Here is a 20,373-nt window from a genome sequence, read left to right as displayed (position 1 = left end):
ATTTTTTGTTTTTGTTACTAAAATGTTATTCCACATTGCATTCATTTTTTTTGTTCTTTGTAATGGCATTTAGCAGAATTAAAAGAGCATAAAAAAATACCTTATGGTGTTTTGTTATATCCATTTACATTGTCGCTCAATGTTGCCTTTTGGTCTTTTTGAGGTGATTGATAAATTCAAGAACCACCAGAATATTGGCAGTAAGATGGAAATTTAATCAATTTAGACACCCTTTCTATCCCCAACTGCTCTCCTAAGAATACCAGATGCATTTTTTATGGTACCTGCACTAAGAGTTGTCATTCTCTCAAAATAAGTGTCTTAACACTTATTTTGTCTCTACTCATTAGTGAACTGCTTCACACTAGTGAAGTTGCTTTGTACCACATAAGATTAAGTCCTCACAAAAAATCTATATCGTTTCTTAGTTTCCATGCTTCAGGTGGAGTTTATTGAAGCAGACTTTCTCTGATTGGACACCCTTCCTGTTGCCATTTGTCACTGGTTTCTAAACAGTGATATTTCCTCTTGACCAAACATGTTTTCATAAAATATTCGGAATGAACAACATTTATTTGCAACAATCACATGACATCAGGTGAAGGAGACACAAAAATATGCACAATGGGCTTTTTAGAGTTTCCATCTACAAAGTTCATTTAGAAGCTTCTCGCTGGCTTGGGGCTATAGTAGAAGACACTTGCCCAAGGAGCCATGCAGTGAGACTGAACCCAAAACTACGTGGTTGGAAAACAGATTTCTCAAACACTATCACATCTGTGCCATATTATCAATTAGTATTTTAAATTAGTGTTCTAATATTACTTTGTGTTCATTGTTAAAAACCCTGTTGTTTACTTGTTCTGTTAACAGGCAGTCCATTCAGTGTGAAAATTGGTGGTGAACCATCCTCTCGTATTACTGAACGTATTACTAGACATCGGGAAGCTGCTGATATCACACACATAGGAAGCCAATGTGAACTCAGTTTAAAAATTCCAGGTAACTTATTCTTTTCATGTTTTGATTTATAATCTAGTGTGTTCATGTGTTCTTGAAAGATGTTCATAAAAATATATAAAAAAAACTCGGTAGTATGGATTTAGCTATCCTCTATGTGTCTGTATTATAACTGTGTTAAAAAGTGAAACCAACGGTGTCTTGATTCCCCACACCCCTGCTCTATTATGTTTTCTTCTGTAATAGCTTCATACGAATACTTTTGAGACTTCACATTTAGTTTCATGTCTCTGATCTTCAGACATGAAACTTTATAAAATGTGAAAATGTCACCTTCAGTAACTGTAATACTCACTTTAGCATCAAGTACTCTTTTCTCTGTCTTGTTTATCTTACATTTGCACACATGTACGTCTCTCTCACTTTATATATATATATATATATATATATATATATATATATATATATATAAAGTCAAGATAGAAAATCAATGAATTTAAAGCTGTAGCATTGAAAATGCCAACTATTAAATCTAAAAATTTTTTCAAGTGAAAAATTAGATATAAAATTTCTTAATTATATTACACTTTTTTAATGTGTTACTAATACTGAAATAAGTCTTATAGATTCTTAGCCTCATTTTTTTTTTCTTTCTACTGTTTTAAGCAATTTCATCTTCTCTAATTATGTTCTGTTGTCTTTAAGTATATGTGAGCTTAAGGTGGAATTGAACTCACTAACTTTCATTACATACAACATTTACTTTTGCGATGTAAACAATCTGTTGATTACTTTTGTACTATGAACAATCTTTTGAATGACAGCTCCAACCAATAACATTATTTATCATGTATCCTATATAGAAGATTGAATGATACCTGGATTAAACAATGGAGTTGAACTTTACTATTAGTCAAGTGAAGTTGCTACTTAAGCCTCATCTGCTTTTTTGCATATTTGACACCTTAATTAAAGGTGACTGGGAAACTGGATTAAGCTGAAGCAAATGGTATGAAAGGAAAATTTCCTTGTAATGTATCAAATCAATTCTTTCCCAGAAGAAAAAGAATCCTACAAAAGTCTTTCAGGTGATATCTCCAGCTGAATAGAAAAGAATATCTTAGATGCTCCTACAAAGATAAGGATGGCCATCACTGGAATGCCTTTCAATATCTTTACAGGTCCTGATGTCACGAATAGCCAGCAGGCTTATTTAAATAATATTTAGTAATGATAGAACAGGAAAGGAAGAAGAAAAAAGAATGTTAAGTCTGAAGATTTATTTCAGTAAATTATTGTTCTTTGAACATCTAAACATAAACATTACACTTTTTTTATTCTCCATCTTTTCATGACAAATAGTTATTTGTAGAATTTTTTCACCCCTGGAAGTTCTCTAAAAGTTTTTCCACTTCAGATAGTTTCCTTTCTTCCCCATTATGTATTTCCATGTGTGTATGTATGTATTTTTTTTTCTGTTTACATTAAAGCTATGTTTTTGCACTGAGCAATATTATTATTTTTCCTACAGAAAATTATTTGGCTATCAGAGGTAACTTTTGATACTAAATTTAAAAATGTTTAAAGCCAGTTATTACCCTCCAATACACGGTTTTCTCTGGATCTTCATATTGTCTGTTTTATATATCTGAATTGCCTTTTTACCCATATATCTAATGTTAAAATGATCATTTCTGTGTTTTAAACAGAAATTATATTCATCTATATCCCTTTCTCTTTTTTTTTGTCTCTGGGTTCCTTGTTAGTTTTGTTCCATTTCTGAAATCATGAACATCGACTTCAAGATTCAGATTTACTGAACAAAATGTTTTGAAACTCTTCAGTATCGTATTTCAGATATATAAAAACTCTATGATGATCCTAAGTGTTTAGTACATTGGCTCTGTTTTATATATAAATACACATATTTTGAAGAATCAAAAATCCACCTCCTTATTGAATTAAATTCCCTATGGTTCTAATGTCTTCTACTGTGTGATCCTCACCTCCACATCATAATGTACCTACATGAAGTCTCATATTTGATACTATAGTTAACAGCATTACTTTTGGACTGCAGATTAACCCTTGCACATTCCCTTCATAAACTGCAAGTCACTTTTAAAAAAAAAAGTACTTTGTCAAACTAACTTGGTGTATTAAGTTTGTTCAGTTTTTTTTTTTAAACTTTTACTATTCTTAAGAAAAAATAATTGCGATCACATACTACCAAGAATTTAATTAGTTCCATGCCATTTCTGTTGCAATCAAGTTTTCCTCATTCTTGTAGATTTTTTCCATGTTAACAGTCCAGTTGCTGTTAGTTAAAAAAAAATACAAAAAAATGTTGTCAGTTCTTAGAAAAGAGTTTTGGCTCTATTTCTGAAGACAACTTCCAGCTATTGTGAAATCTGGCATTTAAGATTTTTGTTATCAGTGCCAAGAGTGGGTGGGAGGGGGAGAGTAAGGTAGAGATGCTTGTCTGCTGCTGCTGAAATGATATTTTTACTCACCTTGCTGGAGGGCAATAATGTAACTTCTCTCAGCCAGCACAGCTTCTTTTTAAGCTTTCAGCTACTGCTTATATTGCTCATTCTTCACTTTCTTCTGCAGAAGGAGAATCTATTTCAGTTTCGTTTAGCTTCTTCAAACAACAAAAACTAGTTGTTTTTTTCTTTCCCTTGCCTGTGACTTGTTGACAGTTAGAAGTACTGTATATATATATATATATATATATATATATATTTATATCGGTTCTTTGTTTTCACCCCAAAAGAACTTTTGTTTCTGTGATTTAAAAAAAACAAATAACAAAAAGAAAAACGAATAAGAAACCCACAAAGAAACAAAATCTTTCAAAATGCGTACCGTACCAATTACTCTTGTAAAGTCTTATTCGTCTCCTGTCAAAGTTGTTACAGATTATATACCCTATGTAAAATGGGATTCACACAATATTATTACCATTACTAACAATCAGGATGTAAAGAAATCAGTTGGTAAGACATTCTGTATCACTACCTGTAGTAGTAGTAGTAGTAGTAGTAATATAATCATTCTTTATTATCCTTAAGTTTTAAGGGGTTTCATTTTAGCCATAAAAAATAAAATTGACATTTTATTTTGCAAACACTCTGATGTTTGCAAGATTTTAGTGAAGTATTTATGTTCACGTTTGACCAGTTCTAAAATTTATTTTGGATTAATAATAATTAGATTTGTTTTTACTTTTACAACTGCATTTACCAAATATTCTTTTCTATTATAATATTTTATTACAATTATATTTTAGAATTATAGTGCAGTTATTATAATTATGTTAAGAATAGGAGATGAAAATAAATTTATGAAGATATAATAAACATAAAAATAACCATATAATGACAATGTTATTGTCTCAGAAGAAATCATTTAAAATTTTCAATTTTAATGATTGAGCATTTCATCATAGGTGTGTGTAAAATGGATTTGTCATCACACACATGTGCTGTCATACATGCACACATGTACAAGTACTGTCACTGCATATACACAAACACTGTTATCACATGTGACTATTCATATTTTGTGACAGCAAACTCACACACTTGTACTTTGTGACCCTGCTAACATGTATGTATTTTGAAACTATACACACACACACTTTGCAACTATACCACACTATCCTTATATCTACTATTTCTTATAGATTAAAAACCATGTTTGCTATAAATTTCTTCCAAATAAAGTTTAAGGAGTTTCAAAAATATATTTGTAAGCAAACTTGATTCTATCACATTCTATATTGATGTTTTAGTTTGTTTACAACAATGACACTGCATTTTCTTTATGTATTTACATTTTAGATAAATATTATTATAGGAATTCTTTCAAAATACTCTAATGTATCATTCTAGCAGAGCATCAGAAATAAAATACCTTCCCAGATGTAAAATCCATTTAGGCAATTTTTTTTTTTTTTTTTTTCATTCTCGCTTCAGAAACTTAAAAAGGGAAGTTGTTTACCACCAAAAGAAATATTAAATGAATATTTATTTTAAAATCTGATATTTGACAAATATAAGAAATTTATTCATTGGTGTAGTTTAATCTTGGATACTTAATTCATTTGCAGCTTCTACTTAAACCTATCTTGCATACTTTTATTATCTGTTGCTTTTAAAAATAACACACTGAATATAGGAAATATATTTTTACACGAAACACCTGTGGGAGAGAAATATAGAAATACATGAGTCATTGATGTTCTTACTTTACCATTTCCACAGACACTGATCTTTTATATCAATCATTTTTATAGCATTTTTTTCTTTTTCCGATTTTTATCGGAATGCTTTACTAATTCTTAAATTCTTAGTAGATATGAAGTATAGTGGTTTAAAAAATGCTTCATGTATTAGTGGTTGCAAAATCTTGTCTAATTACATTTCTAGTTGATTGTCTATATCTAATTACTAAAAGCTTTCTACAGGATGTGGCTATGTAAGTAATGTAGTTATACTTTGTAACGCAAGAAGTATATTCTGTCTGCATGTCGCAACTAGCTTTGTCCCTTCATGTCTTAACATTGTAGTGTATACGTACATGTATATATATATTTTGTAGGTCTATATCAGTGCTCCTCAACTGGTATGCTATGGCACACTGTGCCGTGAGACAGTGCTAGGTGTGCCATAGTGTAACCTAAATATTTTTTCCCGTATACTTTTATATGTTTAGTTCAGGTGTGTTGCTGAATTTGAAAAGAATTTAAGTGTACTGTAAGTGAAAAAAAAGGTTGCGGAGCACTGGTCTATATTCATATTGTCTTAATATTGTACTGTTAGTTGGTCTATATTTATGTTCTTTGGTTGGTCTTATCCTTGTTTTATCTTAATCCGTTTCTGTATTAGCTCATGTAATCTTTATTATCAATCTCGTGTTCATGATGCCACTCCAGGTTCTCGTCCTGGCCTGCATAGAATCAATGAACACCCTTACAAGGGTGGATGAACTGAACAAGGAGTCACTGATCATCCATCAAATTCACAAATGAAGCAAGCTCTCATCCATCCATCAAGGCTTTTGAATCTTGCATTGCTGACTCTCTTGACTTCTCTGCACCCACTTGTCCCTATGACATACTGGGACTTGCTTTTCCTCTGACTCAGGAAGATCTGAGCAAGAGCAGCCCTCCCTTGATAAGTGCAGGGACCACCCAAGATGATTTAAATTAGTCCTGGTTAAGAATGTTTTTTTTTTTTTTTTTTTTTTGCATTGTCAGAAACAATAGATGCATGGTGTTCCATATGTGTGAAAGAATAAATCTCTAATATCTTTATTAGGCTGCATGTATCCTTTTATGCACGAGTTCAGAAATTTGTTTTGGGTTCCTCAATAATAATAATAATAATAATAATACCGTTGTCGAAAATCTACAATAAGATTATTTTCTCTTTTACCTTTTTGGTGGTGTGTAATATCAGTATCTGGACCATATTGGCCATTTTGTATTGAGGAATCCAGTTATGTGATTGTCATGTTAGTGTTTATCATTCTGATCTGCACAGTGTTAGAACTTTCATTGTTTAGCTTTTGTTCTAATTGTTTGTCTGTTTTTGTCAATGTGAAAATGTTGAATAATATTGACTATAAATAACCAAACTTGGTTTTGTTTTTGTTTTTGTCACTTTGTTTTTGCTTTTTTGTCTTTTTTTTTTTGTTTCTGTACTAAAGTGTCACAATGTTTAAATATTATTGTATTATTTTCTATGAATCTTGTGTTGTTGCTCATTTAAAATTGCTTATTACTGTACTGTGTTAATATTGTGAGTAAATTTTTACAAATGCTCACTTTTATTCCTTGTATATTTTAAGCGTTCAATTGCTAACAATTTAGATGCTTTGATTTTACTAAAAGTTTCAAATAAAAGGCTACTTTTTTTTTTTTTTTTTTTTTTTTTTCTTTAATAGTCAGTTTTATAGAAGTCTAATTTAGTCAAAAACAATTGGAAAATTTTGAAGAAAACTGGTTGGAAATCATTCTGAATGATCACCAGGTTTTAAAAAAATCCCAAAATATAAATATTACCTCTATAAAGATAAATAAAATGAAGTTTGTCTACATTTAAATCTTTTCCACTTAGTTAACAAATACATTGTCATCTTTATTCAAAATCAGCTAATCGATATTTTGTCAATTTTATATTGACTACATATCATTAAGGAATTTACTCTTGGCCTAAGAAAGCTTAATCCTTCGATATCACCACCACTGAATTCATCTTTGATTCAGTTATAAAAGATTGCCTATTTTCAAGGTTTCATATTAAAATTAAAACCTGTCATCATAATTTAATGTAAGATGCTATTGTTAAATTATTTCCTTATTAAGCTACTATTTTGAACATAAATGAAAAACTTATTTTCTAAATTTCCACTCTCCCAGATTTTTGATTATTTTCTAAATTAATTAAAAATTTAAATATAGACAGTAAACGGTTAAAATAGAAATTGCAGGCAACAACTATTGTGATGCGTCCAACAAACGGATTCAACTGACGTAATCTGGTTCATCACTATTTTTCAGTTATGAAATACATGCAACATCATTTGATTAACTATCATTTGTTCATTTGAAACAGTGTCAGGAATTGGTGCCACTTGCTCATTTTTGCCTATATCTTGACCAAATTTTTACCATTTTAAGGCAATTTCTCGAATACTGCTTACTACTGATTTATTATATCCATCCAACAACTCAAAATTGATGGGATAATTATAAACAATCCTTACTACATCATTTAATTTCTTCCCAATCTGTACTGATTTTAGAAAACTAAATTCCCTTTGACCACTTTCATATATCACATCAGTGGCTTCTTGCCCTTAACTTCAATAACAGCAATGTTACTGTTCTTGACCTCATTGAAAGTCTTCTATTCTGTCTGGTAATGAAAGTCAGATGCAACTGCCTGTTCATAAAACTCCATTACAACTGAGTTGAGAAGTTCCTGATATCTCCTTGTGTAAACAAGTTTTGTCTTTTATTATCACTCTATTGATTCTATATCAGATTCCTTTCTGACCTTCACTTCCTTCAATGGCCTATTTACTTATCTCCCTTATTTTATCACAATGACTTTGTTCATATGAAATGTCAACACTTTCTGTGAGTTCTGCTTATCTTTGAACAGCTGAAATGGAGATTTGAAACACTTGACATTTTAAAGAACAAATTTGCAACTCTGCTTCCTCTGTACTCTCAGAACAACATACATTTCAAACCACCACATTACTTAAATATACTGTTTAAATAGATCTCAAATCTTATCACACTGCTTCCCACCTCACAATTTTCTAAGTTAAGTTTGCTTCACAAAATTGTGCTCCCTTTTTAGGCTCATGAAAATACTATTTCAGCTCTGAATTGCTACTTTTTACGAAACTGAAATACACACTGCACTAGAACACTAGGGCGACTGTAGGTTTACTTAACCCCTAAAGTGCTGGGATTTGCACTTACGCAGCGTGGGCTGCTGAGCACATTTTATGAAAATGAGACTACCATGCAGACATAAAAAGCAAAAAATAGTTAGAGTATCCTAGTATATAATGGTGGCAAGTTTTACATCATCTGAAAAATCATTAGTTGAATTATTAGTCCTCTTGCATTCTGGAGGGTATCGGAGCGTTTGAGTGACATTAAACCCCAACAAACGCCCATAAATTAAATGCATCTATCTGGGCCATGATTGTGGCCTGTCAACCTGTGCCTAACGGCCACGATTGTGGCCCGTTGCACTTTGTGTTAATTCACACATGAAATTTCGACTGCACCTTAAGAAAATTCTCACATGCTATCGATTTACTGAAACTTTTAAAACCTCTGGCCCACCATTCAAATGTTGTCTGTCTGCTTCTGTACTGCTATATTGAACTCGTGTTCTTTTGCTTTACTTTCTGTCTACCACTTTCAGCTTCTTCTCTTTGCCTTCAGTATCTCAACTCGTTCACATTGTCACTAAACTCTGTACTAAACACCTTTTCTAATCCTTATATAATCACAAACTGCTTCTCTTCATTTTTTTCTCCCTCCAACCATTCAAACTGAGTTCACACAGTTGTCTCTATCCTTCCGTCCTGTATAAATTTGCTGTAAAAGTGTCCTCCTCTCCCTCTCCCTTTCACTTGATGGGACACTAAAAATTTGGATTCTTTATACTTTATCTTATGTGTGTGTGTATGTATATAATGCACACACACACACATGTTCATTCACAGTTATTTTCGCGCATCTACGGCAGCTGAAAGAAAAAAACTGAAGTTTTTTTTTTTTTTTTTTTTTTTTGTATTAGAGCCATGCAGAAAATAGAATTAACTTATCACCTAGATTTGCCATAGCTTTATGGTGCTTTCACAGTTATTTGTTGTTTTTTTTTTTTCCACCTGACTAGCATCTTTTCTCAGTTACAGAAAAATGCAATTTTTCTTTCAAAGAATTTTTTTTTTTTTTGTGCAAACTCCTGTTACAAATTTCAGATTATCTTAATTAAACCATATCATTTCATTGTATGAACATTTTTATATTTAAGAATTTAATCTTTCTTAGTTGATAAAATAATACTGCTCCATTATTAAATATCATTTGCGCTTTGTTATTGGGCAACCAATGCCATAAATGAAAGCATCATTGTTTATAAACTTGTGTGTTAACAACATTGACTTTTTTGTCTCTTAATTGTATTTGTTTTAAATTAAAATTAGAAACTTCAGCATAGTTTAACTGCAGTATAGCAATTGTCTTGCTGTAAGAAATACAAAGAAAAAAAACTTTGAAATGTATGTATTGTCTAATTCTTGTTTCTAAAACATTTAGACAAAATATATTTAAACAAATATTTATGTAATGCTCAGTTTAGGAAATTATCATTTTACTAATGTTAATTTCAGTGTTATAATTTAATAAAAATATGTAATTAATATCTCTCCTGTTTCATTGTAGGCACAAGTCCTTTCGATATGACTGCTTCTGTAACCAGCCCATCAGGTGTAACTGAAGTTTGCGATGTAATTAGCTTAAATGACTGTCACTATAGTATCAAATTCGTTCCCAAAGAAATGGGAGTCCATACAGTTAGTGTAAAGCACAAAGACATGCATATTCCAGGTGAGCATATTTTAAGTTACTTTGAGCATTTTATATTATTCTCAGATATAAAAAATAAAAATAAAAAACAATTCATTTTGAAATTTCAGATTTGATTTCCAGATCTATGTATATCTAAATTATTCTTTGTATTTTTCGTTTTTAGGCAGCCCCTTTGAATTCACAGTCGGGCCTATTACTGGAGGCGGAGCCCACAAAGTGCATGCAGCTGGTCCTGGCTTAGAGAAAGGAGAAGTACACTCACCTTGTAAGTAATTTAATCATAATTACAAATGGAGACCAAAATATTACATATTTGTAAATTCTTGGTTTCTTTTTCCCACTTGACATGTAAAATCAAAAATCTGATATTAACTTCCAAAATAGTTCACATTAATCTTTTAGCTCTGCTTCAATCATAAATAACTCTGTATTATTGCAGCAGCCTTTCTTTACTCCTGGTCATACACATCTTATACAACAGTTGTTTCTCCTCTATTTCTAAAGGTGAATTCAACATTTATACTCGGGAAGCTGGTGCTGGTGGTTTGTCTATTGCTGTTGAGGGGCCATCTAAAGCTGAAATAGATTTTGAAGATAGAAAAGATGGTTCTTGTGGTGTGAACTATGTATGCACTGAGCCTGGTCAGTATCCTGCTTATTTATTAATTTCGCATTCTTTTCGCTTTGTAATTATCTCTTGCTGTAAAATTATAATTTGGTTGTGTTGCAATTGGAATTTGACTGTTATAGATCCAAGTTATGACATATTATTATTTATATAATTTGCAGGAGAGTACCTGGTATCTGTTAAATTTAACGATGAACACATCCCAGAGTCACCTTTCAGAGTGGCCATTTCGCCAAGTGTTGGAGATGCTCAAAAACTCTCAGTTCATTCTCTTCAAGAGAAAGGATTGCAGGTAATATTGCTAACGTTGTATTCTCTTTTTGACAGAATAAGAGGTTATATATATATATATAAATAACCACAGATCTTCTCAGTTGTAAACAGAGGTTCCAGCCATGACCATCTCCTCTTTAATAGGTCTTGAAAATATTGTCCAGTGTCTCAGTCTGGTGCTGCCTTCTAGTATGCCTGGCCACTCAAACCGTCCAACCCATGCCAGCATGGACAACCGACATTAAATGATGATTTGCATAAATGATTTAGAACAACTTCCTTTTGGAATGATTGCTTCATATGTCACTCCCTACCCAGAAAAAGAAGAAACGTTTACTTTTGCTGTGTAAAGTACAAACATAGCTTAGTGGTTTAGAAGTTTGCCTCTTGACTGTGATTTTGTTATTAGTCCCATTGTTGCAAGACGTTTGGATAATACTTTGAAAGTTAATTTGATCAATAGAAACTGTACAAAGCCCATTGTTTATGTCGGTGTTTGCATGGTTATTCATGTTAGCTTATATATCAACTTGTGCAGAAAGACAATTTGATATTAACGAAGGGTCACCAAATGGTTTTTAGTAGAGCACATATCAATTTTTACAAGGGAATGATTGATTCTTTGAAGTTTCATCTGGTTTACCATCTGGTTTACCATCACATACATACAAGTGTGTGTGTTTGTGTGAATTTTAGTTTTGAACATAGTGTTGCATGGGTTCATAAAAATAACTAAATTGAGTTTAAGGATCTTTTCTAGATGTCATCCCTTAATTTTGATGTCAAAGAGTTTGTAAGAATTTAAAACCTTTATTCATTAGTTTTTGTTGTTCCTTTCTAGGTAAACAAGCCTGCCGTCTTCAAAGTGTCTTTCAATGGTGCTCATGGCAAACTGCTTGCAAAGGTTGTTTCACCCTCTGGAGTAGAGGATGATGCTTTAGTCAATGAAATTAATGAAGGTAATTATATTTATTGTATTGGTCTTTGTAAGTTGTTTCCCTCCTTTTTATTTTATTTTTCCCCCCCCTTCCATGTTCTGCTTGTTAACAACTTATTTAACCCTTTGAACTCAGGGGATGTAAAAAGTGAGTGGTCACATGGTTTTGTGTTTGCCTGGCTCTCTGTTGGTTACAACGATGAGTGTCCCAGTCGATCCAATCAACAGAACAATCTGCTCATGAAATATGATGTGCAATTGGCTAAGCACTTAACAAATACGCGTACACTTAATGTAGTTCTCTGGGAGACACAGCATGATGCAGAATACGACTAGGCTGGCCCTTTGAACTACAGGTACAAATCATTTTTGCCAGCTGAGTGGACTGGAGTAACAAGAAATAAAGTCTTGCTCAATGACACAATACAGAGCTGAGACTAGAACTCGAGGCTTTCTGAACATGAGCTAAATGTCTCAGTCATGAAACCATATATCTTTAGTGTTTATGGCTGACTGAAAATAAAATGGTTTCTGCGAATTAAAGCTATGTGGCTGCTTGTTTTTAGATCTTACAGGGGATAGTTAAATGAAATTGCACCTTCTAAAGCATACTCAGGTTCAAAGGGTTAAAACTGTATTTGTAGCCATAAGAAAATAGAAAAAAAAAAAAGAGATTATCTAAAATTGTATTTCAGCAAATATTGACTTTAATGTATTTCAATAACTTTTATTTCTAACATCAAATGAGTTTTATTTTTAGCTTAAAATGTTTTGTAAATATATTTCAATTATAGTCGTACTCTCTAAAAGGAAAATATAACAAATTACAAATTGTTTATAATGTTTAGACAAGAAAGACCTTACTTTTCTCCTTCAGCCCAGAAAACACTACCTTCCAGAGTAGGTAAGAGTGCCTTGTCACTGCTGACACAAGACTCACATTTCGGCCCATTCTGACATATTTCTGACTGTTTTTAGTCAGAAATAGTTGGTTGAATGCAGTCACCTCCTCCTCCTCCTACCTATTTATTCATTTTATTTTACCAATCACTCATCTGTTTTTGCAAATTTTAATTTTTTTTTTTTTTTTTTTTAATTAAATATTAAAACAGATTCTCTATTTTTGCACAAAATTCTTATTCCCCTATAAAGCAACTCTTAATTTTTATTTTATTTTGAAGAAGCGTTTTACTACTGTCTTTTATCTAACCATTTCTCATTAAAAAAAAGGAATCGGTTAATATTTCATTCCTTACATATATCTCATTAATATTTTAACGCTCGTCTCATTCATACATTTTTCCAGTAAGTAAATAAAATGAAGATTTTATAGCAGTAACCATATCTTAATTTTCATCATAGTTATACTTCTTGACATTTTTACCATGCTGACATCAGTTCCATTAGATCTACAATACCATTTACATTGCAACAATGTACTTCATTCTGCCTTTGGCACATGTTTTGATTAGATTTTATTCACACTTAAAACACAATAGATTTCTCACATCATTAGCATGATATTCTAAATTTGAAGAGGCAGGACATAACCTATTGAATTCAATTTAGTACATGTTCACTACTGAATATGATCTCATGCAAGACAGATAAAAGCCAAAAGTTGATTTTATTCCAGTAAATAATAATAATATTAATCTGTAGTATACATCATTTTAGTTGAGCAGTAATCTTGTTTCTTGATTGTTATTGGTGTTTTCTGCAAATGTCATCAAATTCTGGTAGCTAAGGGAGAAAAAGCCTGTAGCTTTCCATTATCTCTCAGACCTAGTCTTGAAAATTTCAGGCATTAGTTTTGGAGAATATTCTTGGAATCTATAATCCTGAAAATAAATTGAAGAGCTTTATAACTAAAGATTCCATAATCTCTTTGTAAGCTCTATTATGAAGCACAATTATATACACACACCTACACTTTATTTTGGGGTTAACAAGGCTATGTCTCCATTTTGGAGAAAAACACCAATGTTCCCATGAGGCAGACTTGATAATTAAATTCGGCATGAAACCATTGGTAGACTTGATAACCCACAAATAAAGAATATCTATTCACCAGTGCAGTATTGATCATTCATTCTCACTGTTCAATATTAATGTGTGTATATATATATGTGTGTGTGTATGTATGTATGTATATATATATATATACATATATATGTATATATATATATATATACACACACACACACACTTATTATTAATCAGTGGAAGTTACAAAGTAACATATGAGTGGAAAGTTTCATACAGAAACACTGACCAAACTTAAGTGCTTTGTCTGAAACAACTGGCCCTTATGTCACTTTTATAACATCTACCAATTAAAAAAAAAATATGCATGTATACTCATTGAGTTTTATTTGTCCTGTCTGTTCTACCATATATATATAACATTTGTGTGTGTGTTCATGTCTAAGACTGGGTTCACTAGTCACCAACAACTGTCGGGTTAGACGAAAGAGCTGACTTCTGTCTGTTCCTGACAAAAGATTGTATGACATGCAGCACTTGAAGATTTGCAAATTTAATATCAGCTTAAAGGCATTTATCTTTCATACTGATATTCACATTTGCATCTTTCTTTATAAAGTCTGCCCAAAAGACACATAAGAGCTTAGCAGACTTTAAAAGAGTCTGTTACAAGTGCAGTTTTAATGGGCAGTGATGGTCTTCCTCAGACATAAATGTATGTGTGTGTATATATATATATCTATATATATATATAAACTTACTGAAGGTTAACATTATAATTACCTTAATCACTTTGCAGGACACATTTTCACAAATTATATTTTGTGTGTATGTGCATGCATGTGTGTGTATATGCACATAATTTGTGTTTAATTTTTTTTTTTTTTTTGCATTGCTTTTCATATAAACATTTTTGTTAGCAATCATCATTAATTTGCATCATGCTAATTAATTTTAGCTATTGTACACCTGTTTGTCATCAAATCTCTCATTAATTCTTAAGCCTCAGCAACTTAGTCATTTCCCCCTTCCTTCACTACCTTAAACCTGCTGCTTTTGATTTGAGACACACACACACACACACACACACACACTTATATTACATTTTATACCACATTTAAATGACTACAGCAGGCAGGCCCAGGTGATAGTGTACTGGTACCTAATTATTAATAATATAAATACACTCTCCACTAGTATCACACTTAATACATCCTATTAATACTGTGGCTTTTGTTTCTTGTAAATATGTCCCGTAGTGTGATCTATTGGGTGTCCCGATTGGGCTTAGAGTTACTGGTGCATTGAAGAGTGAAACTATGAATTCTATCACTGAATCTGTAGAGAAGGCCACCAGGTGACTTTTTGGGATAAAGAGGACTGACCGGCAGTCTACTGCTATCAGTATACAGGCTGGAACTTGATCAACCCCAGCTGGGCAAAACCCAAAACTTTGAGACCTCAGAAACTTCACTGACTATGCATCCCAGAGCATCCACAAGACAGGTCTTAAAACTATGATGTTGGTCATAATTTATGACCATATATTTTCAGTTTTTCTATTAACTGAACTACCAAGCACATTGAATTGTCACATAAGTGGCTGAGTATCTCACACACACAAGTATTCTTAAAGTAATTCTGTTATGGAATTGGCATGACAAAGCTGAACCTTTTCACTGTCAGATACAATCCATCTGACAGGCTTCCATGCAGTTCCTGTCTCTCCAGTTACACTTGCTAGATACAAGGTAATCTGAGAATATAGAAAATGACACTTGCTCAAGATATCTTGCAGTGGAATTGAACTCAGAACCTTGTAATCATCAAGTGAATTTCTTAACCATTCAACTATACATAATTTCCTAACATGTATATGGTTAATTGAAAATTAAAGATGATAGTTTCTGCCATTTGTTATCATTGATGCACATGCATGCATGCATGCATACAAACACATGCTGTCATTAGTATGAACAAAGATGAAAGCACTCAATATGAACAGCTATATGTGTATCATACTTAATATAAATACATAGTTGAAAGGCAAGCATGCCCATCCATCAGAGATGTTATCTCTGGACAAATACTACAGTTAATTTACCCTTTCACTGTATTTACATTATGATACACAGATGGCTATTTTAATCTGTTCTTTTGCATAAGATGGATTTGATATGATTGAGAGTATAGAATCTATTGAGTTGGTGCGTAATTATTGCAACTTTTTTCAACAAATTTAATTCGACGAAAACAATAACAATATTTAACAAAAACATCTTTAAATGAGGGTCTGACTGTCTGCCAAGCAAATGGGAAGCAGTAATTGAAGTAGATGGTGAATATGCTTCGGAAGAATCATTTAAAGATGTTTTTGTTACATGTTGTTTTTGTTGAATAAAATTTGTTGAAAAAAGCCGCAATAATTATGCATTATATATATATATATATATATATATATATATATATATATAAATAATATTAGGGACAGAATCCAAAATTACAGGTAAAAAACTCAATTAAAATCAATTTATTAAAATTAAATTGAGCCTTATAGATAAAGTATATATAAAATATATAGTTTTAGGGAAAATATATATATGAAAAGATACATAACATTTAACTGTATGTAGACATACTGATAACTTCATGGTGTTTGAACAGATATTGTGAAACTTCTTATCTCATTTATCTTCCTATATATATACATATATAAAACTTCATTTTTGCCGTTAAGATGTATTAGGGTTATTTCTCTCTTACATGACACTGGTGTACATTTTTATTTGGCCTTTTTATACATTGCTTATGTGTCACACATAATCACTTATTTTTGTTTAAATTTACATTCTGCTGTGTTTCAATCGTTAGAGTAAACTGTAGTTCATTTTAAACCATTAACGTTTTGTTTATTAATTTTGTCTACAATTTTGTTTTTAAGTGAAACTAATTTAAATATGTCTATCTGCCATTGTTAGATATACAACAGCTCAAATATTTTTTTTTGCTTTGACTTACAAATAAAAAATAAAATCCATGTTAGTGGGTAGATCCACATTACTCTGTAAGAAGCATAGGCTTGACTTCCTGGTTTCTCAGGTGTATATATTCCTTCCTGAATGGGACGCTAGCCCATCGCAGGATTACTCATTTTTACCAGCTGAGTGGACTGGAACAACATGAAGTGCTTTGCTCAAGAACACAACTCATTGCCCAGTCCAGAAATTGAAACTACAATCTTACAGCCATAACCACAAAGCCATGTACCTTCACTAGATATTCTATGGTGGTAATAAATTAGTATTTGTTTGCTCTCCCTGCCAGTTTTCTCAAGATATTTGAAAACTTTGTAGAAATTAGAACCATTTAATGTGGCTTGTGAAAGAAAATTTTAGTGATTTACTTTGTAACTTTAGGTCAAGGTATTGGTTTGACAGAAACCTGGATTTGTCTTTGGTAATTTTTTTTTTTTTTTTTTTTTTTTTTTGTAATATTTATGTAGCATTGGTTAAGTCTGACTTCCATAAAGATTGTTCTAAGAGCACCATTTGTCTTTATATATTGAGGTCTTTATGGCTGATTGATATCGGTTTAGCCCAGGGGGTAGGTAGCTCATTTTTAAGCATAGTATATCCAGGACTACATTATAAAATGCTACTTTCTTTTCAAAAATGGTTTGGTGTGATTTTTGAGTAAGATTTACTTGATATTTCTAGCAGATCAAGCAACCATGTCAAGAGTCTTGTTGGGTGGTATAATTCACTGCTGTAGGCACCAGTACTGCAATGGAACTCTGTGAACCTACAGTGCTAAGTTCTATTGCTCCTGTGGGAAGTCTATTTTGAGCAAAATCTTAGGCCAGTGGGAGATTCAACACATGGAGTGGGGTGGCAGTTAAACACAGGAGATTAGCTGTGAACCTGGGGATCTTTTGATTCAGATATATAAATGATCTAGTTTAACCTAATTATATTTCAGTATACCTTCATTTTATCTATGTGTGTGTATATACATACACAGACACACTCACATACACATAGTTTTGGCATTTTAAAAAAGGAAAATTTAAAGTTAATACAATGGCATTTTGGTCTAGACACTTCAGTTATACAAGTAATTAATCATTTCATTTTTTCTTGTTTTTGTTGTCTTTAATGTGTAATATCTTATGCAGCATGGCTATATTTTTCATCATAATGAAGCTTTTGATATTTTTTTTTACTTTTTGTTGTTACTTTAAAAAAATATTTGTTTAATCTTGTAAATGATTCCACATGTGAACAGTTTTTATGCAACAAGTAAAAACAAAAACAAAAAAAAAATTGCTTAATGCACACCAGCACTTAATGAATATTTTCTTTTTTCGTCTATTTAACATCATGTAGCTTTGGCTTTTAAAGATATTTTAAAACCTTGTGCTATATTATATATAAACTTGCAGAGTTTCTCATTTCTTACTTTAGCTTTAATAGTTTAAGTTCTTCATTATTCTTTTTCTGTTTCAGAATATCTTTAGTTTTATGAATTAAAACAATCAAAATATTGGTGCACCCTTTTGCTTATGAAAATATTTTATAATTAAGCAAACTGCAAATACCTCTGCTTCTTGTTAATTTGTTTTTTCTCTTTTTAAGGTGAATATGCTGTCAGTTTCATCCCTAAAGAAAATGGAACTCACCTTGTCCATGTTACTTTCGATGGTTGTCACATCCCAGGCAGTCCTTTCAGAGTACTTGTTGGCAAAGTTGATGCTGATCCAGGAAGGGTCACTGCTTACGGAGAAGGCTTATATCAAGGACGTACACGTAAGTAACTATTAGTCTTTGACTTGGAGCAATATTGTCTTAAGGCATGGGCACACTAGGCTGTTTCCCAGAAGTCCCTGAAATCCCAGTGATGCTAAGATGGCTCTGACTTGGAAGCTAGTTCTGTTTGCTATCAATTTGAAGGAAATTGTTGAATCTTTTGTTTCGGTCATTACACTGCAGCCATGCTGGAGCACCACCTTCAAGAGTTTCTAGTTGAATAAATCAAACCCAATACCTTTTATTATTATTATTTTTTTAAAGCCTGGTACTTATTTTATTGGTCTTTTTGCTGAACCTCTAAGTTATGGGGATGTAAACAAACCAAGCAGTTGTGGAGGACCACTCACAATGAGCTTCTTTTCAGTTTTTCTCTACCAAATCTACTTGTGAGGCTATAAGATGACATTTACCCAAGGTGCCACGCAGTCTGACTGAACTTGAAACTATGTGGTTGGGAAGCAAGCTTCTCAACCACATATGTCCCTATATTGAACTTCTTGATTCGTTCAAACAAGTTTTCCAATTTAGCCTCCTCCAAATTTTTTCTCTCTAAATCCATTGAAGAACATTATTTGTAAGAGTCAATTTTGATGGAACTTTGTATTCTAAATGAAAAAAATTTTTTTTTTTTAAATACGGATTATTTTAAAGGATTTTGCAGATTATTTAAAAATTTAATTTCAGAATAATAAACAGAAAATTTGAATTTCATATTTTAATGAAATATCTAATTTCTATATTACCTTGTATAGATGTATCTAAAACTAAGATATGTTTGTGTTGGCCAGTGATATGGCATTTTAAATGTAAAAATATTTTTTTGTAGTTTTTATTTTTATGCCATTGGAATCCGTTTTCAAATATCTAATTTTTTTTTATTTAAAAAAAGAGATGGCAGTTAACTTTCTAATAGACTCTTTGACTGCAATTCACCTAAGACCATACCTAGTTTTATAAGGCAAAGCTCATTTTAAATTACTCATCTTTTAATAATTTTGCATTCAGAAAATAAAAAAAGTTAATTTAAAACCCTCTAGGTAATATATTTCTTGATGTATGGTCGCAAAGGTATTAAGCTGTTGCTAAAAACCTACAGTGCAAATGAAAGCTTAATGTGGTTTGAATTTCGTTTTTGTAAGGTCAAGTAGCCAAATTCATAATTAGCACAGTTAATGCCGGCTCTGGTGCATTAGCCGTTACTGTTGAAGGCCCATCTAAGGTGAAATTAGACTGCCGAGAAGTTGAAGAAGGATATGAATTCAGCTACACACCAACAGCACCCGGAGACTATCTTATTAATATCCGTTATGGTGGAGTTGGTATTGCTGGTTCTCCATTCAAAGCAAAGATTACAGGTAGGCTCTCTCTTTCTCCTCTCCTCTCTCTCTCTTTTTCTTCTCTCTTTTCTTTCTCTCTCTCCTCTTTCTCTCTCTCTCTCTCTTTTTTCTCTCTCTCCCTTTCTCTTTCTCTCTCTCTCTCCCTTTCTCTTTCTCTCCCTTTCTCTTTCTCTCCCTTTCTCTTTCTCTCCCTTTCTCTTTCTCTCCCTTTCTCTTTCTCTCCCTTTCTCTTTCTCTCCCTTTCTCTTTCTCTCCCTTTCTCTTTCTCTCCCTTTCTCTTTCTCTCCCTTTCTCTTTCTCTCCCTTTCTCTCCC

The 20,373-nt window shown here is 32.0% G+C and overlaps 1 protein-coding gene across 1 annotated transcript in view; it reads left to right on the top strand.

Moving 5' to 3' along the window:
- The window catches only part of LOC106873618 (filamin-A), a gene marked incomplete at its 3' end in the record, with an annotated part of 130,135 nt that extends 109,768 nt beyond the window's left edge, over window positions 1-20,367 (top strand). The window contains exons 32-41 of the mRNA XM_089363411.1: window positions 874-1,002; window positions 2,492-2,512; window positions 9,944-10,108; window positions 10,254-10,355; window positions 10,595-10,732; window positions 10,880-11,010; window positions 11,833-11,950; window positions 12,806-12,832; window positions 18,549-18,719; window positions 19,862-20,367. Of these exons, the coding sequence (XP_089219537.1) occupies window positions 874-1,002; window positions 2,492-2,512; window positions 9,944-10,108; window positions 10,254-10,355; window positions 10,595-10,732; window positions 10,880-11,010; window positions 11,833-11,950; window positions 12,806-12,832; window positions 18,549-18,719; window positions 19,862-20,367 (1,508 nt within the window). The remainder of the gene's footprint in view (window positions 1-873; window positions 1,003-2,491; window positions 2,513-9,943; window positions 10,109-10,253; window positions 10,356-10,594; window positions 10,733-10,879; window positions 11,011-11,832; window positions 11,951-12,805; window positions 12,833-18,548; window positions 18,720-19,861) is intronic.
- Window positions 20,368-20,373: the final 6 nt, after the last annotated feature.

This window comes from Octopus bimaculoides, chromosome 15 (genome assembly GCF_046866305.1).
Source record: "Octopus bimaculoides isolate indiv1 chromosome 15, ASM4686630v1, whole genome shotgun sequence".
NCBI lineage: Eukaryota > Metazoa > Mollusca > Cephalopoda > Octopoda > Octopodidae > Octopus > Octopus bimaculoides.
The sequence above is the reverse complement of the archived record's forward strand: the minus strand, read 5'-3'. Positions and strand labels throughout refer to the sequence as shown.